The sequence below is a fragment of the Carassius auratus genome, chromosome 8, assembly GCF_003368295.1.
Source record: "Carassius auratus strain Wakin chromosome 8, ASM336829v1, whole genome shotgun sequence".
Taxonomy (NCBI): domain Eukaryota; kingdom Metazoa; phylum Chordata; class Actinopteri; order Cypriniformes; family Cyprinidae; genus Carassius; species Carassius auratus.
Window position 1 is genome coordinate 29,208,765 of NC_039250.1, and position 20,913 is coordinate 29,229,677.

Here is a 20,913-nt window from a genome sequence, read left to right on the forward strand (position 1 = left end):
AAAAATTTAAATATGCTTTGAGGTTTATATATATATTATTTAATATGCAATATGTCTAACCTAGTAACATTAGTTGTAATAATAAAAATCATTGTAACACAATAAACAGGATGTTCTCTCTTAGATGAGAGTTCAAATCCTGAATAAACAGACTTTTTCTTGTAACTGTACAGTTATTGTCCTTGGTGTGAGCGTTTCTTAAGACTTCCTCCTTCATATCCACAGACTTTGAACAAATAACATCTTATTACAGTGCTTTTCAGCTAAAACATTATCAGATCAGATCCCTGTGTCTTGTTGAAATATTTATTTGTGTCTGTGGCATAATGTGATGAATGTTGTCTCAAATTAATGAAGTGTTTGGTTCTTGATTGTATATTATCAGGTTCTGGAACATTTCTAATAAAGAAGCAAGGATGTCTGGAGTCATATTCCTGCTGAATCTCTGTGTTGCTGCAGTAGAAACTGACAGAGATACAGGAACACGATTCTCCTCTCTGCTGTCATCTGTGTGCAGCTACAAAACCTTCCCTTTTGATAAAGAGATTGGTGATTATGATGCTGAGGTTCAGAGTGATTTCCTGCTGGATCTCTGCTCTCGTGTGAAGAACTATGAGACTCAAACAGGCAGGAGTTTTCTTCCAGCATTACAGTCAGTTTTCCAGTCACCTGATGTCTGGATCATAGATCTCTCAGAGAGAAAGATCTCCGTCCTCCTGGAAGTGCTGAAGCTCCAGACAGAGAAGAAACCAGTCGAGCTGATGGGATGTTCAGAGGAAGAGAGAGACCTGATGAGTTTCCTTCAGTGTCTGCAGCACATCTCACAGCTGAGGTGAGAACATCTGTCATCTTACAGTTATTGTGAAATATGATTTCTGTATAAGCTGGAGCATGTTTTCTGGTCTTAATGAGTGTCTTTAGATTAGAAGCTCTGTTTTGTTTCAGTGTTAGCTAGAGAGTGATATAAGTAACGGTACGCAAAAATCACGGATCGGTACGTACCTCTGTAGCTTCCTGGCTTAAAAAATGTTGAACTCTTACTGATGATTCATAATGAGCTTTATTAAAGATCCGTCACCGTAGATTTGCAGTAATCACCGTTAAATGCCATAAGACATCACGAATCACCGTAAGAGCTTTACATGAAAACAAACAAAACATAATATAAATAAACCATGAAACAAGCATACATCAAATCACATACAAACTTATACCCATTATTATAAAACAAAAAATCCAAAATAATACAGATAAGTCAATTTTACCTTATTCTCCACTTAAACCAGGAGCTAAATCCTTGAAGTTCTCTTTAACCGTATGCCTTTGGATGAATCAACCATGTGCGCCATAGCTGCGCTCCTTACTACAATGCTTTGAGCACGCCACAATATATAGGCTTAAGTGGATGAATTTCAAAATTAAAGACCTCATTATCACAAATATACAAACTAATAAAGAAAAACAAAATCCAATGATTAAACAATGCACATTCAAAATAGACACCATTACAAATCATTTAAATATGAGAAAATTGAAAGCAAACTGTAGAAAAGGATATAACCAAATCCTTAACACTCCCACCAAATTATGAGTGCAAATCTCACACCGAATGCATAAGCATGAATAATTTCCATTTATCCCCCCTTTTTTTTTTACATTTTATCCCTTTTTTTTTTACACATTTCGTTTTAATGACAAAAATTAAAAGAGGTGAATTTAGAAATATTACAATTATGCTCATTGACTTGACAAAATGAACAACTATCCAATAAACACTAATGTCCCTCCAATAATAAAACAAGTTTTTGCACTGGTCTTTCAATTATGGATGGTTTGTTAATGCGCTTGCCTTCTACACTAAGTTTTGAGTCACCTAGAATAACCTTGGCTCTTCTTACAAGTCCGTCACCACTAAAAATGATCTCCTTTATCCTGCCAAGCCTCCAGTCATTCCTATGCATCTCCTCCTCTTTGACGAGAATAGGATCATCAACTTGAAGGTTTCTCTTAACCATGTTCCACTTCTGTCGGCTAGCTATGTTCACAAGGTACTCTTTGTGACAAATGTGTGGAATCTGCGTGCCTCATTACTTATATATCCCAATACTACTTTGGAGTCTGAAAGTAGTATTGGGATATATAACCAAAAGGTTTCCTTGATAACAGCATAGTCCAATTCCTTCTTAAGCATACTACTCTACTACTTTGACAGAAACAACGGCAGCAGCTAACTCTAATCTGGGGATCGTTGTAACCTTGTGTAAGGGAAACAGGTCAATTTAGCTCAAAGGGAATCATTTAAGATTTTAAAGGGAATTTGAACAGAATCACTGTTTCACGGCTGTTCACGGAGACGCGCCTGCGGTTCAGTGAACGAGCCGTCTAACATCAAATCTGCACTGAAAACACTATCAATTAGCACAGTAACAAGATCGGCAGTTTAAGACAATAACTTGTAAGCACAAAACACAAGATACTTCTCTTTTCAATATGAATAAGGCTTTATTAGATAAATCTAAGACATATAAACTAATCTAACACATAAACGCACGCACACACACATTCACACAAGTTGCAGGAAGGTCGAAAGTTAGGGAAAGATGAGTTTAAGAGAATGGAAATATGGAATCCCAAGTTAACAGCAATACGTTAAATTGCATAGACATGAACAACCATCAATCACGTAATTAGCCCTTGCATTGAGTTCCTCAATTTGACTAAAATTATACTAGATACACCAGCACAACAAATATCTGGGGATACGTTGCCTTAGTTTCCTGTGAAAGGAACTCCCGTTGAAAGGGGTATCCCGGTGTCGCTGATTGGCTGGAAGTTCAGTAGTGAAGTGACGTCTTGGGAAGCCCGTGGTTGTTGGGCGTTGACTGAAAGTGCAGAGTCGTGTGCGCTGGTCGAAGTTGAACGGGCATCCGAGGTCAGGCGTCGGAGACTCGACGTTACAAAACTTAACTCAGAACACGAAACTACGAGACTAGGTTGTGTTCCTTCTCATTGTGGCATAGAAGCAGTAGGCAGGCACGCTGGAACCGCGCTCAAAGAACAATGACGACTAACCGCATGGCTAGATGCTTATAGCTAAAGCTAGGTAGCAAAACTACAAGCTAAAAGCTAAGAGCAGGCATGACTGTTTGCACGAGCAAGGCTGGAACTAAAAGCAGACTAAAAGCCCGCATGACTGATAGCACAAGCAATGCTAGACTAAAAGCCGACATGGCTAATAGCAGCAGCTAGACTAGAACTAAAAGCAAAAATTTAATCGTATCCAAAGTATTTAAACTTTCCTGTTGGCCACCCCTCAAATGTTGCCTTGACCAATCAGATATGTTCTTGGGGTGGGTATCATAAATCATTTGTTTATCTTACCAAGCATGTGGTTCTTGCCTCACAGGGTCTAATTTTGGACATGATTCCTATAACATGATTATGATATATTTTACAAATAAATGATTGTCAGGACAATATCAAGCAAGAAAATGCGATTATTTCAATACTAGACATGACTATGTATCCTATAGTTATCAAAAGACATACACAATAAGTGATTATACATGATAGTCAAATGTGTGGGTTACACGTAAATGAATATGGAGTTAAGCAATGGAATGATTCATTCATAAGTCTTTTTTGAGTTCATTCTGGTCCATATATAATGTATAAAAAGGGTTTCTTTGCCATTCTCTGGCAAAGGACTTTTCTGTGAAGACAAAGGTTTAAAGCCCTTCCCCCTTAGGAATTTCAGTCTGGTTTCACTGGCTGGGGGGGAAGTCAATGCAAGTATTTAACTTGATCTCCTGGGTTTACATGTGATGTCCAGCGTTGCATTCCAATCACGAACAATAAATTTGACAATCTCTTCTTCGAATTAAAATTGTCAATAATTGTTCTATTGGTGTTAATGTTGAAAGCTGTTGTGTGAACAAGTTGGTTGGTTGGTTATCTTGCTTGGTTCTTGTGGCACTAGAACTGATTTATGACTTCCTGAGGAATTCAGCTCATGTTTCAATGCACACAGCTCTGATAGACTCTTTGATTTGTCTGATTTGACTCATTTCTGCTACACTTGAGAGGTGCAACTCTTGATTTCGCCATCACTAGTGCACAGTGAATGTCTCCGTCCTTATTTTTAAGTCTCAAATATGAACACTGACCATATCCATGGACACTAGCATCAGAAAAGTGATGCAATTCAGCTTGAATAGCTCTTCCGAAACCAGGTGGTGCATATGTTCGTGTGATATCCATTTTCTGCAAATCATTCAAGCCTTGTTTCCATTGCTCCCACCTTAGAATAAGTTCATCTGGTAAAGGATCGTCCCATCCACTGCCACGCTTACATACTTCCTGTAATGTTCTCTTTCCATGCAACCGCACAGGTGCAATAAGTCCTAAAGGATCATAGATCGAAGCAACAGTAGACAATATACCACGCCGAGTAGCAGGTTGATTCTTCAACTGAACCTTAAACTTGAAACAGTCAGATTCTCTTTCCCACTGCATACCTAGTGTTCTTTCTAGGTGTAACTCATCAAATGCAAGATCAAAATTTTCCACGTCAGAAATCTTTTCTGAAGTAGGAATGCTGTCCAGCACCATTTTGCTTTTTGACACAAATTTGTGGAGCCGTAGGCCACTTGAAGCACAGAGTTTGCATGCTGCTTCTGCGTTTTCCACACTTATCACTCCATCATCTACATAGAAATTTGTAATCACAAACTGTGACCCCAAAGGATACAACTCGCTGTTTTCAGTTGCAAGATGCTTCAAGCCATAATTTGCACAGCCTGAGGATGAGGTTGCACCAAAGAGATGGACTTTCATACGAAATTCGCTGATAGGTTGGTTCAAATTTCCATCCTTCCACCAAAGGAAGCGCAAAAAGTCTCTGTCAAACTCATCTACATGAAACTGATGATACATCTTCTCTATATCACACATAAGCGCAAAGTGATGTTGACGAAATCGAATTAAGATGCCGTACAAATTATTTATTAGATCAGGGCCTTGAAGTAAATGATAATTTAATGAGTAACCCTGATACCTTGCAGAGCAGTATAAGACGACGCGCATCTTATCAACCTTTTTCGGATGAAAAACACCATGATGAGGTAAGTACCACATTTCCCCTTCCTTGCTTCCGTTGTGTACTTCCTCAGCATCCCCTCGTTGAAAGATTTCACTCATGAATTCACTGTAACGTTCCTTATACAATTCATCCTTCACCAATTTTCTTTTGAGATGACTGAGTCGAACCATAGCACACTGCTTGTTATTTGGTAACTTTGGTCTTACTTTAAAAGGAAGTGGCATTTGATAATGGCCATGAACATTCTTCTGTATACCTTCCTTTAACTTCTCAAGAAAGAGAATATCATCCTGGGACACCTTTGTGCTCTCTTCTTCAGTGTCTTTAAACTCACTCTCAAGGACACGAATCACATCACCTGGTGTGATAGAAGGGAACTCCTTAACCGTAATGCGATGACACAATCCACTGACTCCAGACATACCGGAATGTGGTGAAGAACAACCTACTATGCTCCATCCTAAGTCCGTCCGAATGGCATAGGGTTCCTCATGTCCTCCGATTATTACTTCTCGGGGAGCCATCGACCTTGAACAATTGTACCCTATTAAAAGAGCAACATCACAGTCCTGTAATGGAGGTATCTTGCCCACAAGGACCGTAAGATGATTCCAGTTTTTAGCGACTTCACAAGTAGGAATGTGGCTACGATTAACAGGTATACAATCTTTGGTATAAGTAGTTGGCAAATCGATATGGTTACCAGACTTGTATTCTCGAACTTGAAGTCCTGACACTCTTTCACTCTGTAGGACAGTATCTTTTCCAAGCATAGTGGTGAGCTTCAGTTGCACTGGAAACGTGGTTATCTGTAAAGTATCACACACTCCCTTATCAATGAATGTGGTATCACTTTGCGAATCAAGAAGTGCATACACCAATCTCTCATAACTTGGATTCTGCTTTGTGGACACCCAGACAGGAACAATCATTGAGGTATACGTATTTCGCTCTTCTCCAGTTACACTCAAGGCCATTGCATTCGTTACATCACGATCACTCTGAGACCGAGCTGCAGACGGTAAAATCCTAATCATTTTCACAAAGTTATCATCATGCAAACTAGTTGGGTGTCTTCTCTTACAAACATTGCAAGTGAGACGACAGTGACATACCTTCGCGCTGTGACCAGGCTTTAAACATCCATAGCAAAGCCTCTTTTCCTGGACATATTTCCGTCGCTCCTCCAATGGTTTGCTGAGAAAACTACAACAGCTGTCAAGTTGGTGATTATCTTCCTGACAAAGCACACACAGCATTTTGTTCACAGGTTTGATCACTTTTCGACTCTCGGTGTTCGATTGAGTGGTGAAAGTTCGAACTCTGTTTCCCTTGGTCTCTTTCAGATTTATCTTCTCAGTGGTAGGTTCTGCAGCACGAAGAATGTGAAAGGATGTAACAGGATTACAAGCAATTTCCGATTCAGTGGACACAAATGCAGCAAATTCTTTAAAAGTGGGAAACTCATGATTTACAGAAAGAGATTGCGTGACTTGACGGTTCCATCTGCTGATTGCCCAATCAGGTAATTTCAACACAAGTTTCTGATTTTCTTGGTAATCATTTAAAATTTTGAGACCTTTGACATGTGGCATGGCACCCTGGCATGCATTTAAAAAGTCAGAGAAGGCCTGAAGACTAAGGGCATCCTTTGGTTGAATTCTGGGCCAGCTTGCCAGCTTTTCTCTAAAGGCCTTTTGTATTACGAATGGTTGGCTATAACGATTGTTCAGTTTGTTCCATGCATCTTGATAGGCTTCATCATCTGTTCTAAAGAAGGTTCCTTCTAAAGCTTTTCTAGCAGGACCGCTCACATAGTTCTTTAGATAAAACAACTTATCAGCAGAAGAAATGGTTTTCTTGTCAACAAGTGCCACAAAGGATTGTTTAAACTCAAAATGAATAGGGTCACCAGTAAAAACAGGAGGTTCTGGCACCGGTAGCTTGCTTATAGACAATCCATCTTGAAATGCTTGAATAAGAAGAGGTATATCAGTCGCTGATGCTTCAACTGTTGCCTTTTTGGTATCACAACGCACCTTTTGAAACGTTTCTTGCTTTTTCATACTTACTAAAGACAAATCTGAGTCTGATTCATTTGAACTACTACAATCTTTGGACGAATTAGTCTTTTCCATCTCAATTTCTTGATTGTAGATTTCAAGTTTAGATTTAGCTGCTTTCAGATCTCTTTGTGCTTGAATTCGCTCTAGCTTATTTATCTCGACATCAAGAGCTCTTTTATGTTGTGCTTCTAGCTTCTTTATTTTTTCTCTTTGGTTTGATTCTTCAAGTAGAACATCATATGCAGCTTGCTTGGCTGCTACTTCTACTGCAGCATCTACACATTTGGCTTCTAAACTTGATATGACACCGCTCGGTGGCTGGAGTTACTAGTTTTCTGACTAAATTGTGATACCGTTGAACCAAAGATTGAGTGGGAATACTGATGGTCTAATAAGGTACGAAGTCGCCTTTTCTCCCTTTAATCATCAAAATCTCTGTCTACACCTGTTATTCTTTCATTAACAATTTTAATAATGTCAGCTGTAACTGCTTCACACGCATCCATTTTTCTCCTCATTTCAATAGTAGGTGATACATGCTTCCTAAATTCATCATAAGCACACAGGACCTTATGTTTAGCTGTCTCCAAAGTGTCACTCAAAATAGCTAATTAAGTTTCTAATGCATCTGATTTAAGATGCTCACGTGCGCTACGGGCTTCTATTTTCCATTGACCATATAGAGATAAAACCTTTTTCTCCTTATTTTGTGACTCCTCTTACTGATAGGCTATCATTTTTTCAGTAAGAACAGGCTTACGTTTTGAATGGCGTGTACCCTCACTTTGAGTTTCTACAATATGGCTATCAGTTTGCCCATCTACCTCCTTTGCACCCATGACTGATTTAGACATTTTCTTACATTTGCAACTCATCAAAATTAGAAACACTATTCACATTTAACATTCAAGTTAATACATTGTACATTCACTTTAACCAAATGCCCTGAAAGATTAACTCTTAAACGTGAAACTAATATTTGATCCATTATTAGACAAACTACACACACAGTAATGTCCGTTCACATTTAAATCAGGCACAAAAGAGAAAAGATTTATGACTTCAGAATTAAGTTAATTTTTTTTGTCTTTGGTACTCACAGCAATCCACCGAACACATTGGAACAGTTATCTTCTTTCGACCAATTCATTAAAACGGTCCATTCGCTGTCCGTAGATTTGTAGAGCCGTCAGCTGAAACTTCACATTAATCTTGATCACTCACACTGCCCTCAACGATCGCGCTGACTTTAAAGCTCCTCTACCATCCATGGCGTTCGTTGAGCAGCACAGGGGATCGACGATGGTAAGCTCTTTCTGTAGCTTCCTGGCTTAAAAAATGTTGAACTCTTTCACTGATGATTCATAATGAGCTTTATTAAAGATCCGTCACCGTAGATTTGCAGTAATCACCGTTAAATGCCATAAGACATCACGAATCACCGTAAGAGCTTTAAATGAAAACAAACAAAACATAATACAAATAAACCATGAAACAAGCATACATCAAATCACATACAAACTTATACCCATTATTATAAAACAAAAAATCCAAAATAATACAGATAAGTAAATTTTTTAAATCCTTGAAGTTCTCTTTAACCGTATGCCTTTGGATGAATCAACCATGTGCGCCATAGCTGCGCTCCTTACTACAATGCTTTGAGCACGCCACAATATATAGGCTTAAGTGGATGAATTTCAAAATAAAAGACCTCATTATCACAAATATACAAACTAATAAAGAAAAACAAAATCCAACAATTAAACAATGCACATTCAAAATAGACACCATTACAAATCATTTAAATATGAGAAAATTGAAAGTAAACTGTAGAAAAGGATATAACCAAATCCTTAAAAACCTCGGTTTTAAAGTCACGGTTTGGTTCATTTCCGGTACAGTAAGGGAAATAAATGCAAACATTAAACTGCAGGTTGTTTATTACTATAAACTTTTTAAACAATTTGTTTACACTTTTTTTATAGGGGGGAGGGTGGGGGGAGAAATGCTCATTTTCACTCAATATCCTGTTAATCTTGAGTACCTATAGAGTAGTACTGCATCCATAACTCCAAAAAGTCTTTAGTTTTATTATAAGAGAAAGATAGTCTGTACCGATTTTTCCTGGAAAAACACGAGTGCCTGGAGGCATGACGTGTGGGCGGAGCTAAAGAATCACGAGCGCCAGTAGGCTTTTGTGTTGAGATCATTTGGAAGCTGTGACATTATCGTGAGGACAAAACCAACCAAAACGAACCATGGCTAACAGTCAGATTCAGAGTATATTTATGATCCAGAATCAGATCCAGAGGCTGAACTTGAACAAAAGCAGCATCAGCAACGACGTCTCTATGTAGTATGTACTGAAACTGTATATATTTGCTTAGCGGTTTTGGAAAATGACTAAGTTCCACTTTGTCGTCTTTTTTTTTTTAAGGTGTACATGTGGAAAGTGCAGTTTGATGACAACATTGCATGTTGTTTACTTGATGTGCTTACGCGCCGATAGCTAAGTTAACAACACAGAGATATTTGAAGCCGTATTACTCACCGCATGCGGTTCCAACACACGATCGTGACCCTTTTGCGTTGGGACTGCATTATCCTTAAGAAATAAACGATATGCAAATCCAGCGTCAAACTGGGCCTTGTTTGTAAAACAAGCATCTTCGAAATGCAGGGAGCAAACAAAAACACTTGCACAACTCCGTTGATGCTCTGTAAAAATAAACTCCATCCACTGGTCCCTTAATGCGGTTTCTCTTTTGGTAATCTGTGCAGGGTTGTCTTGCCCTGGCAACCAAAAACACACTCCTTTTGTGAAATTTCGCGACGCTCTCGCTCTGATCAGTGAAGTCTGTTGTGCTCTCAGTGCTCTGCTATACGGGAGCGCGCTCTTCCGGCAGAAGTGCCTCAGGACCCATATAAGGAAATTCCGCTCCATCTAACGTCACACAGAGCCATACTCGAAAAAAAACTTTCCGAAACTTGTGACAAACCGGAAGGAGGTATTTTTGGAACAGAAATACTCCGTCAAACGTACAACTTAATTTTTTTAACTTTGTCCATGTTTAGCATGGGAATCCAACTCTTTAACAGTGTAAAAAACTCAGTATGCATGAAATAGCATTTCACCCCCTATGGAAGTAAAATAATGACAAATGTCTTTGAAACAAAAAAGCATGCTGAATAGCACTAACTGAAAAGAATATGTATTGCATTCACATTCACATTCACACAATCAGCTTTTCCACATGCCCCGATAATCAAAACTTCTGCTTAGCGCTTGCTCCATTTCTGCAGATCAGTTTTTGTGACTGTATTACTTAATCCAGCCGTTTGTTTGGTCTTCATCAGAAGCCGCTTGCACCACCTGCTGGTGAGCGACTGACAGCAGATGGAGATCATGCCCCTGTGCTCTACTGCTTTCCTGCAGCTCCCGGATGTGAAAGGGTGAATTATCTGCTGAATTTAAACCACTGAATTTGTGGAAGCGAATTTGGAAAGTGAAATAAAATGGACCGAAATTTGTCTGTCGAATATTATACATCGTATTTTTAAACCGATTGAATATTTTGGAAGTGAATTCTGGAACGTGAATATGAATTATTGATTTTTTAATTATGAAAAGGTGTGTGAAATATTTTTAATTGAAATATTCACAGCTTAAACGAACAACTATGTTAAATTTCAGGACCTAAAATTCAATCCTTGAAAGTACAAGGCATTAAAATGCAAGTACTGTTAATGCAATGCATATTCTTTTCAGTTAGTGCTATTCAGCATGCTTTTTTGTTTCAAAGACATTTGTCATTATTTTACTTCCATAGGGGGTGAAATGCTATTTCATGCATACTGAGTTTTTTACACTGTTTAAAGAGTTGGATTCCCATGCTTAACATGGACAAAGTTTCAAAAATTAAGTTGTACGTTTGAAGGAGTATTTCTGTATAAAATAGTCTCTCAAACCAATATCATATAATAAAATATGACAAATATAATAAATAACTATGATTACAGTGCAGCATTACCAATCCCAGCTTTTAGGCCTGCTCATATTAAAAATATATATAACTTTTCCAAAGTGTAAAGTGCAGCATCAGCAGTTTCAGTTTTTAGACCTGCTCAGATGTTATTATTGCGTTGAAGCGATCGGGATTAAGAGCAAAGGTCTGTTTTTTTTCCTAGTTGTAGTCATAGACATTAATAGTGATGTTCACACTCGCGTGATGCCTTTTCTAAACTTTTTTGGAATCAGTTGCAGGGCGGGATTTGCGCTGAACACGGAGACTTCCGCCACTTAATAGGTCCGTGTGGAAACACGAAAATGTGCCTATGTTCCACACACAAAATATTACATTCGGTCATTCGGTACACACGTGCACCTTACCGAAAGCCCTGTACCGAAACGGTCTAGTACGAATACATGTACCGTTACACCCTTAATTCGGACTATTCTCTACATCTGATCTTATTTTATCATGAACACCTGAATCCAAGCTCAGTTTTTGTGCAGGGTGAGATACAGCTGGCCGTGAGTGAAAGTGCTCACCATACTGTATTTCTCTTTCTCTCTCTCGTTAATGAACACCTGATGACTTCCACTCTTCTGAGAACTGAATATCGAAGTGGAGATGGGGTCTTCTGGGTCTTCTCGTTGAATTATTTGTGTCTGATGTGTGAAGTAGTGTATAAATGAAAATTGTCTCAAATTAATGAAGTGTTTGGTTCTTGATTGTATATTATCAGGTTCTGGAACATTTCTAATAAAGAAGCAAGGATGTCTGGAGTCATATTCCTGCTGAATCTCTGTGTTGCTGCAGTAGAAACTGACAGAGATACAGGAACACGATTCTCCTCTCTGCTGTCATCTGTGTGCAGCTACAAAACCTTCCCTTTTGATAAAGAGATTGGTGATTATGATGATGAGGTTCAGAGTGATTTCCTGCTGGATCTATGCTCTCTTGTGAAGAACTATGAGACTCAAACAGGCAGGAGTTTTCTTCCAGCATTACAGTCAGTTTTCCAGTCACCTGATGTCTGGATCTTAGATCTCTCAAAGAGAAGGATCTCCGTCCTCCTGGAAGTGCTGAAGCTCCAGACAGAGAAGAAACCAGTCGAGCTGAGAAGATGTTCAGAGGAAGAGAGAGACCTGATGAGTTTCCTTCAGTGTCTGCAGCACATCTCACAGCTGAGGTGAGAACATCTGTCATCTTACAGTTATTGTGAAATATGATTTCTGTATAAGCTGGAGCATGTTTTCTTGTCTTAATGAGTGTCTTTAGATTAGAGGCTCTGTTTTGTTTCAGTGTTAGCTAGAGAGTGATGTATTCGGATCTGATCTTATTTTTTCATGAACACATGAATCCAAGCTCAGTTTTTGTGCAGGGTGAGATACAGCTGGCCGTGAGTGAAAGTGCTCACCATACTGTATTTCTCTTTCTCTCTCTCGTTAATGAACACCTGATGACTTCCACTCTTCTGAGAACTGAATATCAAAGTGGAGATGGGGTCTTCTGGGTCTTCTCGTTGAATTATGTGTGTCTGATATGGGAAGTAGTGTATTAATGACAATTGTCTCAAATTAATGAAGTGTTTTGTTCTTGATTTGTATATTATCAGGTTCTGGTTCAGTGATAATAAAGAAGCAAGGATGTCTGGAGTCATATTCCTGCTGAAGCTCTGTGTTGCTGCAGTAGAAACTGACAGAGATACAGGAACACGATTCTCCTCTCTGCTGTCATCTGTGTGCAGCTACAAAACCTTCCCTTTTGATAAAGAGAGAGATGGTTATGATGCTGAGGTTCAGAGTGATTTCCTGCTGGATCTCTGCTCTTGTGTGAAGAACAATGAGACTCAAACAGGCAGGAGTTTTCTTCCAGCATTACAGTCAGTTTTCCAGTCACCTGATGAATGGATCATAGATCTCTCAGAGAGAAAGAGCTCCGTCCTCCTGGAAGTGCTGAAGCTCCAGACAGAGAAGAAACCAGTGAAGCTGAGAAGATGTTCAGAGGAAGAGAGAGACGTGATGAGTTTCCTTCAGTGTCTGAAACACATCTCACGACTGAGGTGAGAACATCTGTCATCTTACAGTTATTGTGAAATATGATTTCTGCATAAGCTGGAGCATGTTTTCTGCTCTTAATGAGTGTCTTTAGATTAGAGGCTCTGTTTTGTTTCAGTGTTAGCTAGAGAGTGATGTATTCGGATCTGATCTTATTTTTTCATGAACACATGGATCCAAGCTCAGTTTTTGTGCAGGGTGAGATACAGCTGGCCGTGAGTGAAAGTGCTCACCATACTGTATTTCTCTTTCTCTCTCTCGTTAATGAACACCTGATGACTTCCACTCTTCTGAGAACTGAATATCAAAGTGGAGATGGGGTCTTCTGGGTCTTCTCGTTGAATTATTTGTGTCTGATGTGTGAAGTAGTGTTTTAATTAAAATTGTCTCAAATTAATGAAGTGTTTTGTTCTTGATTTGTATATTATCAGGTTCTGGTTCATTGATAAAGAAGCAAGGATGTCTGGAGTCAGATTCCTGCTGAATCTCTGTGTTGCTGCAGTAGAAACTGACAGAGATACAGGACCAAGATTCTCCTCTCTGCTGTCATCTGTGTGCAGCTACAAAACCTTCCCTTTTGATGAAGAGAGCGATGATCAGCGTGATTTCCTGCTGGATCTGTTCTCTCTTGTGAAGAACTATGAGACTCAAACAGGCAGGAGTTTTCTTCCAGCATTACAGTCAGTTTTCCAGTCACCTGATGTCTGGATCATCGATCTCTCAGAGAGAAAGATCTCCGTCCTCCTGGAAGTGCTGAAGCTCCAGACAGAGAAGAAACCAGTGAAGCTGAGAAGATGTTCAGAGGAAGAGAGAGACGTGATGAGTTTCCTTCAGTGTCTGAAGCACATCTCACAGCTGAGGTAAAGTGGTCCGGTTCAGAGAATCCAGAGTTGGTGACGTTACTGTTTGAAGTTTCTTGGTTTCTCCCTCAAGCTGGAAGGATATTTATCCAGCAAAACCTCCAGTTCTCCACTCCTTCGATTTTCTTCTGACAGGGTTAAATTTACTCTAAAACCTAAATCCATTCCTGTTAGAGGAATGAGGTTTCTATTCAGACAGATACATACAATTAGGCGCAGACCAGATAATAAATAAACTGACCATTTACACTGTTTTCAAAAGTGTGTAATGTTCCTAAATGGAGATTTGCTTATATTTACAGTCTGTGTTGTTTTTATAGTTGTTGTTTAGTGGTTAAATGATGGTGAGTAGTGTAGGCATTGAGGTCTATGAGGGTTCCCATCACTGAGCACTTGATCTAATGATGAACAGTGGTCAGAGAGGAATATGTCCAGGGTCCTGAGCAGCTTAAACATTCTTCTGAGACTCGAGACTTTTCAGTGTTTGAACTTGACTGCAGTCTTGTCTGTTTCTCTATTTGTCCCACTTTGTCACCAGTGACCGCTGACTGTCAGGTCTAACTGTAGGACAAATTTCAGAAGTGTTTGACTTAATATACATTATTTCATAAATATAATGTACTTTGTGTGTCTGTGTGTAGACTGTCCAAAGAGACTGCCCAGAAGCTTGTTGAATGTGTCTATGAAGCTCAAGAAGAAGAACTGACTCGATGCTTCCTGCAGAAAGTGGACGGGGATCTGACTTCCTGTTCCTTGAGCTGGGAAGAGCTTCATTATTTCCTGCAGCACAGCATTCAACGAATCACTCTGAACCTCAGAAAGAGCAACATTCAATGCAGAATCAGTGAAATTCTGCCATTCCTGAACAGGATTCAGTTTAAACGGTAAACAGTTAGTTCTTTCACAAAATGTGTATCTAGTAAATGATAGAAAATATACAGTGATTTAATGCTAAGTGTGATGTGTGTCTGTACAGGATGAGCTCTAGCTTCATGCTGTGTGTGATCAGAGAGGTCTATGAGTCCGGCTCTGCCGGGTTTGTGTCCAGTCTGTTGAGTTCAGTGGAGAACTACATTAACCTGCAGAGCAGAGATCTGGACTCTGTTCACTGTGCGGCTCTGCGCTTCACACTGCAGCACTGCACTGCAGCTTCACTCAGTCTACAGTGGACCTCCGTACCAGAGGAAGAGCTGCAGAGCATTCTGCCTCTCTTCACACACCTCTCCCACCTCAGGTCTCACTGCTTTCCTCTCCATCTCTTCTTCTGTTTGTCTGTCTCAGATCTAACTGTGTGTTACGTTCAGTAGCTTTCTGTGTGATGTCTACTACAAGCCTTGAATTAGCATTGAATTACGTTTTAACTCTTTAACGGTATATTGTTTTGTTAGTTGTATCTTAATTATTTTAGTACTGTCATTTAATGTATTAACAAGTCTCTTCCATCTTTATGACACTCTAAAGCCCTATTCGGACGGGACTAGTTTTACAGGGGGTCGTTAGAGAAATCTATGTTTCGCAGACGTACCTGGTGATTTTAATCCCGTCCAAATCTGCCACGTCTGTGTTTTTCTCACATAATCTCTGTGATAATTCCAGAGCAAACAACCTACTGTTTTTCAGCAAACTCGGTGATCCTCTGAGAAAACTAATCCCGTCCAAATGTGAATGTCTGTGATTGCCAGTGATATTTTATTTCACAACGCGTTTCCTTGTGTGTTTTGGCCAACGTGAATTACCGTAGATGCTCTTACCGCGTGGATGTTTGATAGATTTGCTTAGCGGCAAATAAATAATAAAATAAAATGATAAAATCAAGAGCAAGATCACGTAAACTGTTAATACTGGCTATTGTAAAACAAGTTAAACTAAAGGAACCACACATTAACATGGTTTGTTATACTAGCCATTTAGTATTTATTGTGTAATAATACTAAGGCAATCATTCTGAATGAATGCAATGCACGCATACAGAGCGCGTGATCTCTGTGACGCCCAGATGCACAAATCACACCCTCCTACCTCTGTAATAAACACAGAGATGTTAGTCCCGTCCGAATTGGGACATGAAAATCACAGACGTCAGGTGATAAGAATCGAAACTCAAACGTTGTTTAGAAAACTAGTCGTCCGAATAGTGCTTATCTCTGGAACTCTCTATTCTAATTCTATTCTGAAAAAAACTTGTCCCTTTAAGACTTGCGTACTATTAATTTACTGCTTATTTACTTAAAAAAAAAAAAAAAAAAAAAAAAAAAAACTAAAACTAACACTAGCTTTTCTAATCTTTTTGTATCATATCGGTTTTATTTTTATTTATCATATATGTTATAGCACTTGCATATCCTAACTCTTTTGTTGTTTTTGATTGCTTCCATTGTCCTCATTTGTAAGTTGCTCTGGATAAAAGTGTTTGATTAATGACTAAATGTAAATGTATTTGAGGTCAGTTATTGGTTTGCATTTATGGGAGCAATGAAACCACAGTGATTTAAAAAAGAAAATCAGTCATTTCAAAAACAGCTCTTCAGTTAAGTAATCATAATCACAGGCAAACAATGAAAGCAATATAAATGTTTTCAAACAATTCTATCTCAAAAGGACTGATATTGAAGGGAACCAACCATTATCACACCCAGAATCATTAAAAGCATTCAGAATAGAAATAATTCCTTAAGATTCCCATTCATACTAAATGGTTTAAATTTTCTAAAGCTGTTTTAAGGCTGTTACTGATGTTACAGAATCTATCCTGATCTAGTGTTCGTCTGTGTTCAGTGTTGACAGGCTGCTGTTACTGAAGATGCTTCACTGCTGCAGTGTGTCTGATGTCCAGCAGGAAACAGCAGCTGTTCTGCTCTCTGTCCTTCAGCACAAGCTGGACTTCTCCTGTCGCTCTGCTCTGGATCTGACAACAAACACAGACTCAGAGCCTCTACATCTGACCGCTGACGACTGCCATGTGACATCCAGAGTCATTCAGAGAGCTCATTCAGACACAAAGACACGGCTGATTCTGCAGGACTGTGAGATTCATACAGCTGGAATGGATCAGCTGTTCCCAGTGTTACACTCTGTTCAGCTCTGGTGAGAAACACCAACAGATCACATTCACACACTGATCCAGTATGAAAGCATTCAGTACATATAATGCATCTATCTCATGTTCTCTGTCTTTCAGCTGTGATAAACCTCTGCTGCTTCAGTTTCTGGCTCATGTAAGGCCTGAGGAAGCCCCGTCTCTCTCTCAAGCTCTGGGTGAAGAGCTGGATCTCAGTCAGACTCAGCTGGATCCGCAGGTCTGTAGAGGTCTGGAGCTGATTCTGGAGTATTCTGAAGGACTGACAGAACTGGATCTGAGTCAGTGCCGTCTCACCGATCACAGTCTGGATCTGCTGCTCCCAAACCTCCACAAAGCTCAAATCATTGAGTGAGTGACTGAGAAACTCAAAGTGTACATTTCTCCGGTGTAATGTAATAGTTGTTACATTTCTGATTTGTTTGTTTGATCTCAGTTTCAGTGGCAATATCATCACTGACGCTGGGGCTGAGAGAATCTACAGGATCGTCACTCACAACAGTAACATAAAGACAGTAAGGTGTGTCACAAGGTAGCCCAAAGTTATTTAAGCTTATTAAAACGTATGCAAAATATGGGTTAAAGGTTTGTTTTTGTTTTTTCATAAATTAAAGAGCATGCTGTTGCCACTTTTCATTCTCTCATTCATTTATCGTATCACAACAGTCATCCACTTTAAATTAATTTTATAGGAACGATTTATATTTGTCAACAATTTAAAAAAAGCTTTTAGATAAAGTTTTGTAGTCGTAAAAAAAAAATGTCAGGTGGTCAAATTTTAACATAGTTTATGTTGTTATTTGCAACGAAGTGGAAATCATTAATGATGTTAAGTGTGTGTTTCATTTACATGCATTCATTTATCAGATGATTTCATCCAAAATGACTTACAGATGAGGACACAGGCAGCAGGTATAGTGTAGCTAATATCAATGTGTTTGTATCTCTGTAGGCTCTTCAGCAACAGAATTGAATCCAGAGAGCTCTTCTGCTCAGACTCCCGATTTGAGATCTGGTGATGCCAGTTAACTCTCTCTGGAATCAGCAAACAGGTGAAATAACCAATGGGAAATAATGAGGTAACAGGTGTAAAAAGCTTTAAGGGAAATCTGCCCATCAGAGTCCCTAAGAAGAAGCAAACCACCAGATTGTGAACCACATTAATTTTTATCATCTCTTTTAATCATTATCCGCAGTGGGTTTCTGTTACAACACTTTGATTTATTTCATGCAGATATTTTTAATTGTAAACCTCATGAATATAAAAAAGAGCTTTGACAACTTGCTGTTTCCATAATAATAATAATTAATAATAATTCCTTACATTTATGTAGCGCTTTTCTGGGCACTCAACTTGCTTTACATTGTCAGGTGGTATCTCTTCTTCTACCACCACTGTGCAGCATTCACCTGGATGATGCAACGGCAGCCATATTGCGCCAGAACGCCCACAACACACCAGCTTACTGGTGGAGAGGAGACAGAGTGATGAAGCCAATCAGCAGATATGGGGATTGTTAGGAGGTCATGATGGTTTGAGGCCAATGGTTGAATTTGGACAGGATGCCGAGGTCACACCTCTACTAAATGTCCACTTTGTTCCAGTAGAGGGCAGCAACAAGAAAATCAAGGTCCAAGAAAATCCACGGCGGAGGTGACAAGGAGGCGATAGACGTGAAAATGACCAAAATAAGAGCACTTATACCTGATCTTCTCCCCTTCATCTTAAAGAAGAGAAACATCATTTGCAGCAGCCAGTGTTTTACTGTCTGAGCTCTAGTGTTTACTGCAAACACAATTCAAGAGAGACTTTGTACTCAGGAAATCACACTTACCTCATACCTGTGACTGAAATGTTTGGCTAATTAGGAAGGAGGGTCAAATCGGCTTTTGTTTTTACAGTATTAAATGTCATGGTACTAAAGCAGTTAGGATATGTCACAGGGCTTGAAGCTTACTTTTTTTTCAGTAGGAGCATATGTGCTCCTAAGTTTAAATTTTTTGGAGCACATTAAAGAATTTTAGGAGCGCAATGAAAATGTATTAAATAATGTTTTCACTTAATAAAGAGATATGATGAGACTTTGATTCGTAAATATGTGGTTCTTTTTTTCTGCATTTCAAAAGTTTAACATTTACTTAGATCAAATTTACCTGAGCACTATATCAAACCATGCCATTTAACTACAGATAGTGTAAGAGTTTTAGGTAAACCAGTGGTTAAATATAGCCACATATCTATGAAATTATGCATAGAGAAACTCGAAAGAATGAACTCAGAAACACAAACATGCGCCCTCTACACTCTGGGCACTCTTGTTTTTGGGAGGTGTTCATTTGCTCTGCCACAATATTTATGGATCAATATTTTGACGTTCTGAAGGCTTCAAGTGCCAGTAAAACCAAGTAAAAATCCATTTGCTTTTCCAAACAGCTGTAATTGTCGCTGCATTGCATGTAGGAGTTCTGCGCATGCGCAGTGTGAAACACAGGACGCTATAAAAGGAAGAAGCCCCAGCGTATCAACTACAAAAGTCGTCTCTGTTTATCGAGCTTGGCATGAATGTATTTGAGAGTAACTGGGGTAAAACCTTAAGCTTCTTCGGTGTTTTCGTCGCGGCACTCGCCGCTGTTTTTTACTATCTTGAGAATTCAGAGATCGACGAGACTTTCCTGACCTGAATAATTTATCACACTGCGCATGCGTGTGCAAAATTTGACGTAATTAACGGAAAACAACTAATTAACGTCGTTAACGCGCTATTTTTGACAGCCCTAATATATATATATATATATATATATATATATATATATATATATATATATATATATATATATACATATATACATGCTCAAGTGGTAGAGCGCAAAGTTGGGGGTTTGATTCCCCGGGAACACATGATAGGTAAAAATTGATAGCTTGAATGCACTGTAAGTGGATAAAAGAATCTGCTAAATGCTTTAATTTAATCTTATATATATATATATATATATATATATATATATATATATATATATATATATATATATATATATATATATATATATATATATATAATCAGTTAAACAGCTGAAGACAATGAGTTGATCATAGATCAATTTAGTCTTTTCAAATCATCACGACTTGTCTAAAAAAAAAAGCTAGATGCAAATCTAATCGTTTGTGTGGAGACTGGAAGCGTGCCAATTTCCATTTTTTTTCCAGTGGAAGCAGCTTAAAATACACAGCCATTTTTTGTTAATAAATGTAAGAGTAATAAATAATTTTAAACTATAAAGGGTCTAGTTTTACGTGTGTACTTGCAATATCAACAAAATGTTGTGCTTTTACAAAATAAAACATTGAACAGGAGAGCTTCACAATGATGAACCTTAACTCAGTGAATTAACTCACAGACATGAAAATATAGAAAGCTTTGAATTTCTAAAATGAAATAAATCAAAAATAGAAACTCTTTAATTGTTTTATCTGTGTATGTCTCTCTAAAGGCACATCCAATCAGGAGATGGCAATTTATTTATATTTTTCATCATCGGCAGTGAATGCTTTTGGACACTCAACAAGAGTTATTATTAGTAGTAGTATTTATTTTTTTTTTTGCGAAGTTAGTGAATCAATGCCAGCTTCTCCTATCGTCTCTCAGACTCAGAGAAATGTCTTTAAATTTTAATAAAGGAAAAATAACTTGATTGGGTCCTTTAGTTCGTAAATTATCATAAGTAGAATGTTAACATTTAATTTG

The 20,913-nt window shown here is 38.5% G+C and overlaps 1 protein-coding gene across 9 annotated transcripts in view; it reads left to right on the top strand.

Annotated features, from left to right (window-relative positions):
• The window catches only part of LOC113107869 (uncharacterized), a 115,288-nt gene extending 96,037 nt beyond the window's left edge, over positions 1 to 19,251 (top strand). For 7 of the 9 annotated variants that reach the window (XM_026270661.1, XM_026270664.1, XM_026270669.1 and 4 more), the window contains 11 exons: positions 386 to 832; positions 11,920 to 12,366; positions 12,793 to 13,239; positions 13,666 to 14,094; positions 14,736 to 14,978; positions 15,071 to 15,328; positions 16,870 to 17,178; positions 17,273 to 17,521; positions 17,607 to 17,690; positions 18,123 to 18,222; positions 18,542 to 19,251. In XM_026270661.1, coding sequence (XP_026126446.1) covers positions 386 to 832; positions 11,920 to 12,366; positions 12,793 to 13,239; positions 13,666 to 14,094; positions 14,736 to 14,978; positions 15,071 to 15,328; positions 16,870 to 17,178; positions 17,273 to 17,521; positions 17,607 to 17,690; positions 18,123 to 18,189 — 2,980 coding nt within the window. In that variant the 3' untranslated portion in view covers positions 18,190 to 18,222; positions 18,542 to 19,251. The remainder of the gene's footprint in view (positions 1 to 385; positions 833 to 11,919; positions 12,367 to 12,792; positions 13,240 to 13,665; positions 14,095 to 14,735; positions 14,979 to 15,070; positions 15,329 to 16,869; positions 17,179 to 17,272; positions 17,522 to 17,606; positions 17,691 to 18,122; positions 18,223 to 18,541) is intronic. The other 2 variants (XM_026270663.1, XM_026270670.1) reach the window with 2 other exon arrangements.
• The last annotated feature ends 1,662 nt before the right edge of the window (positions 19,252 to 20,913 follow it).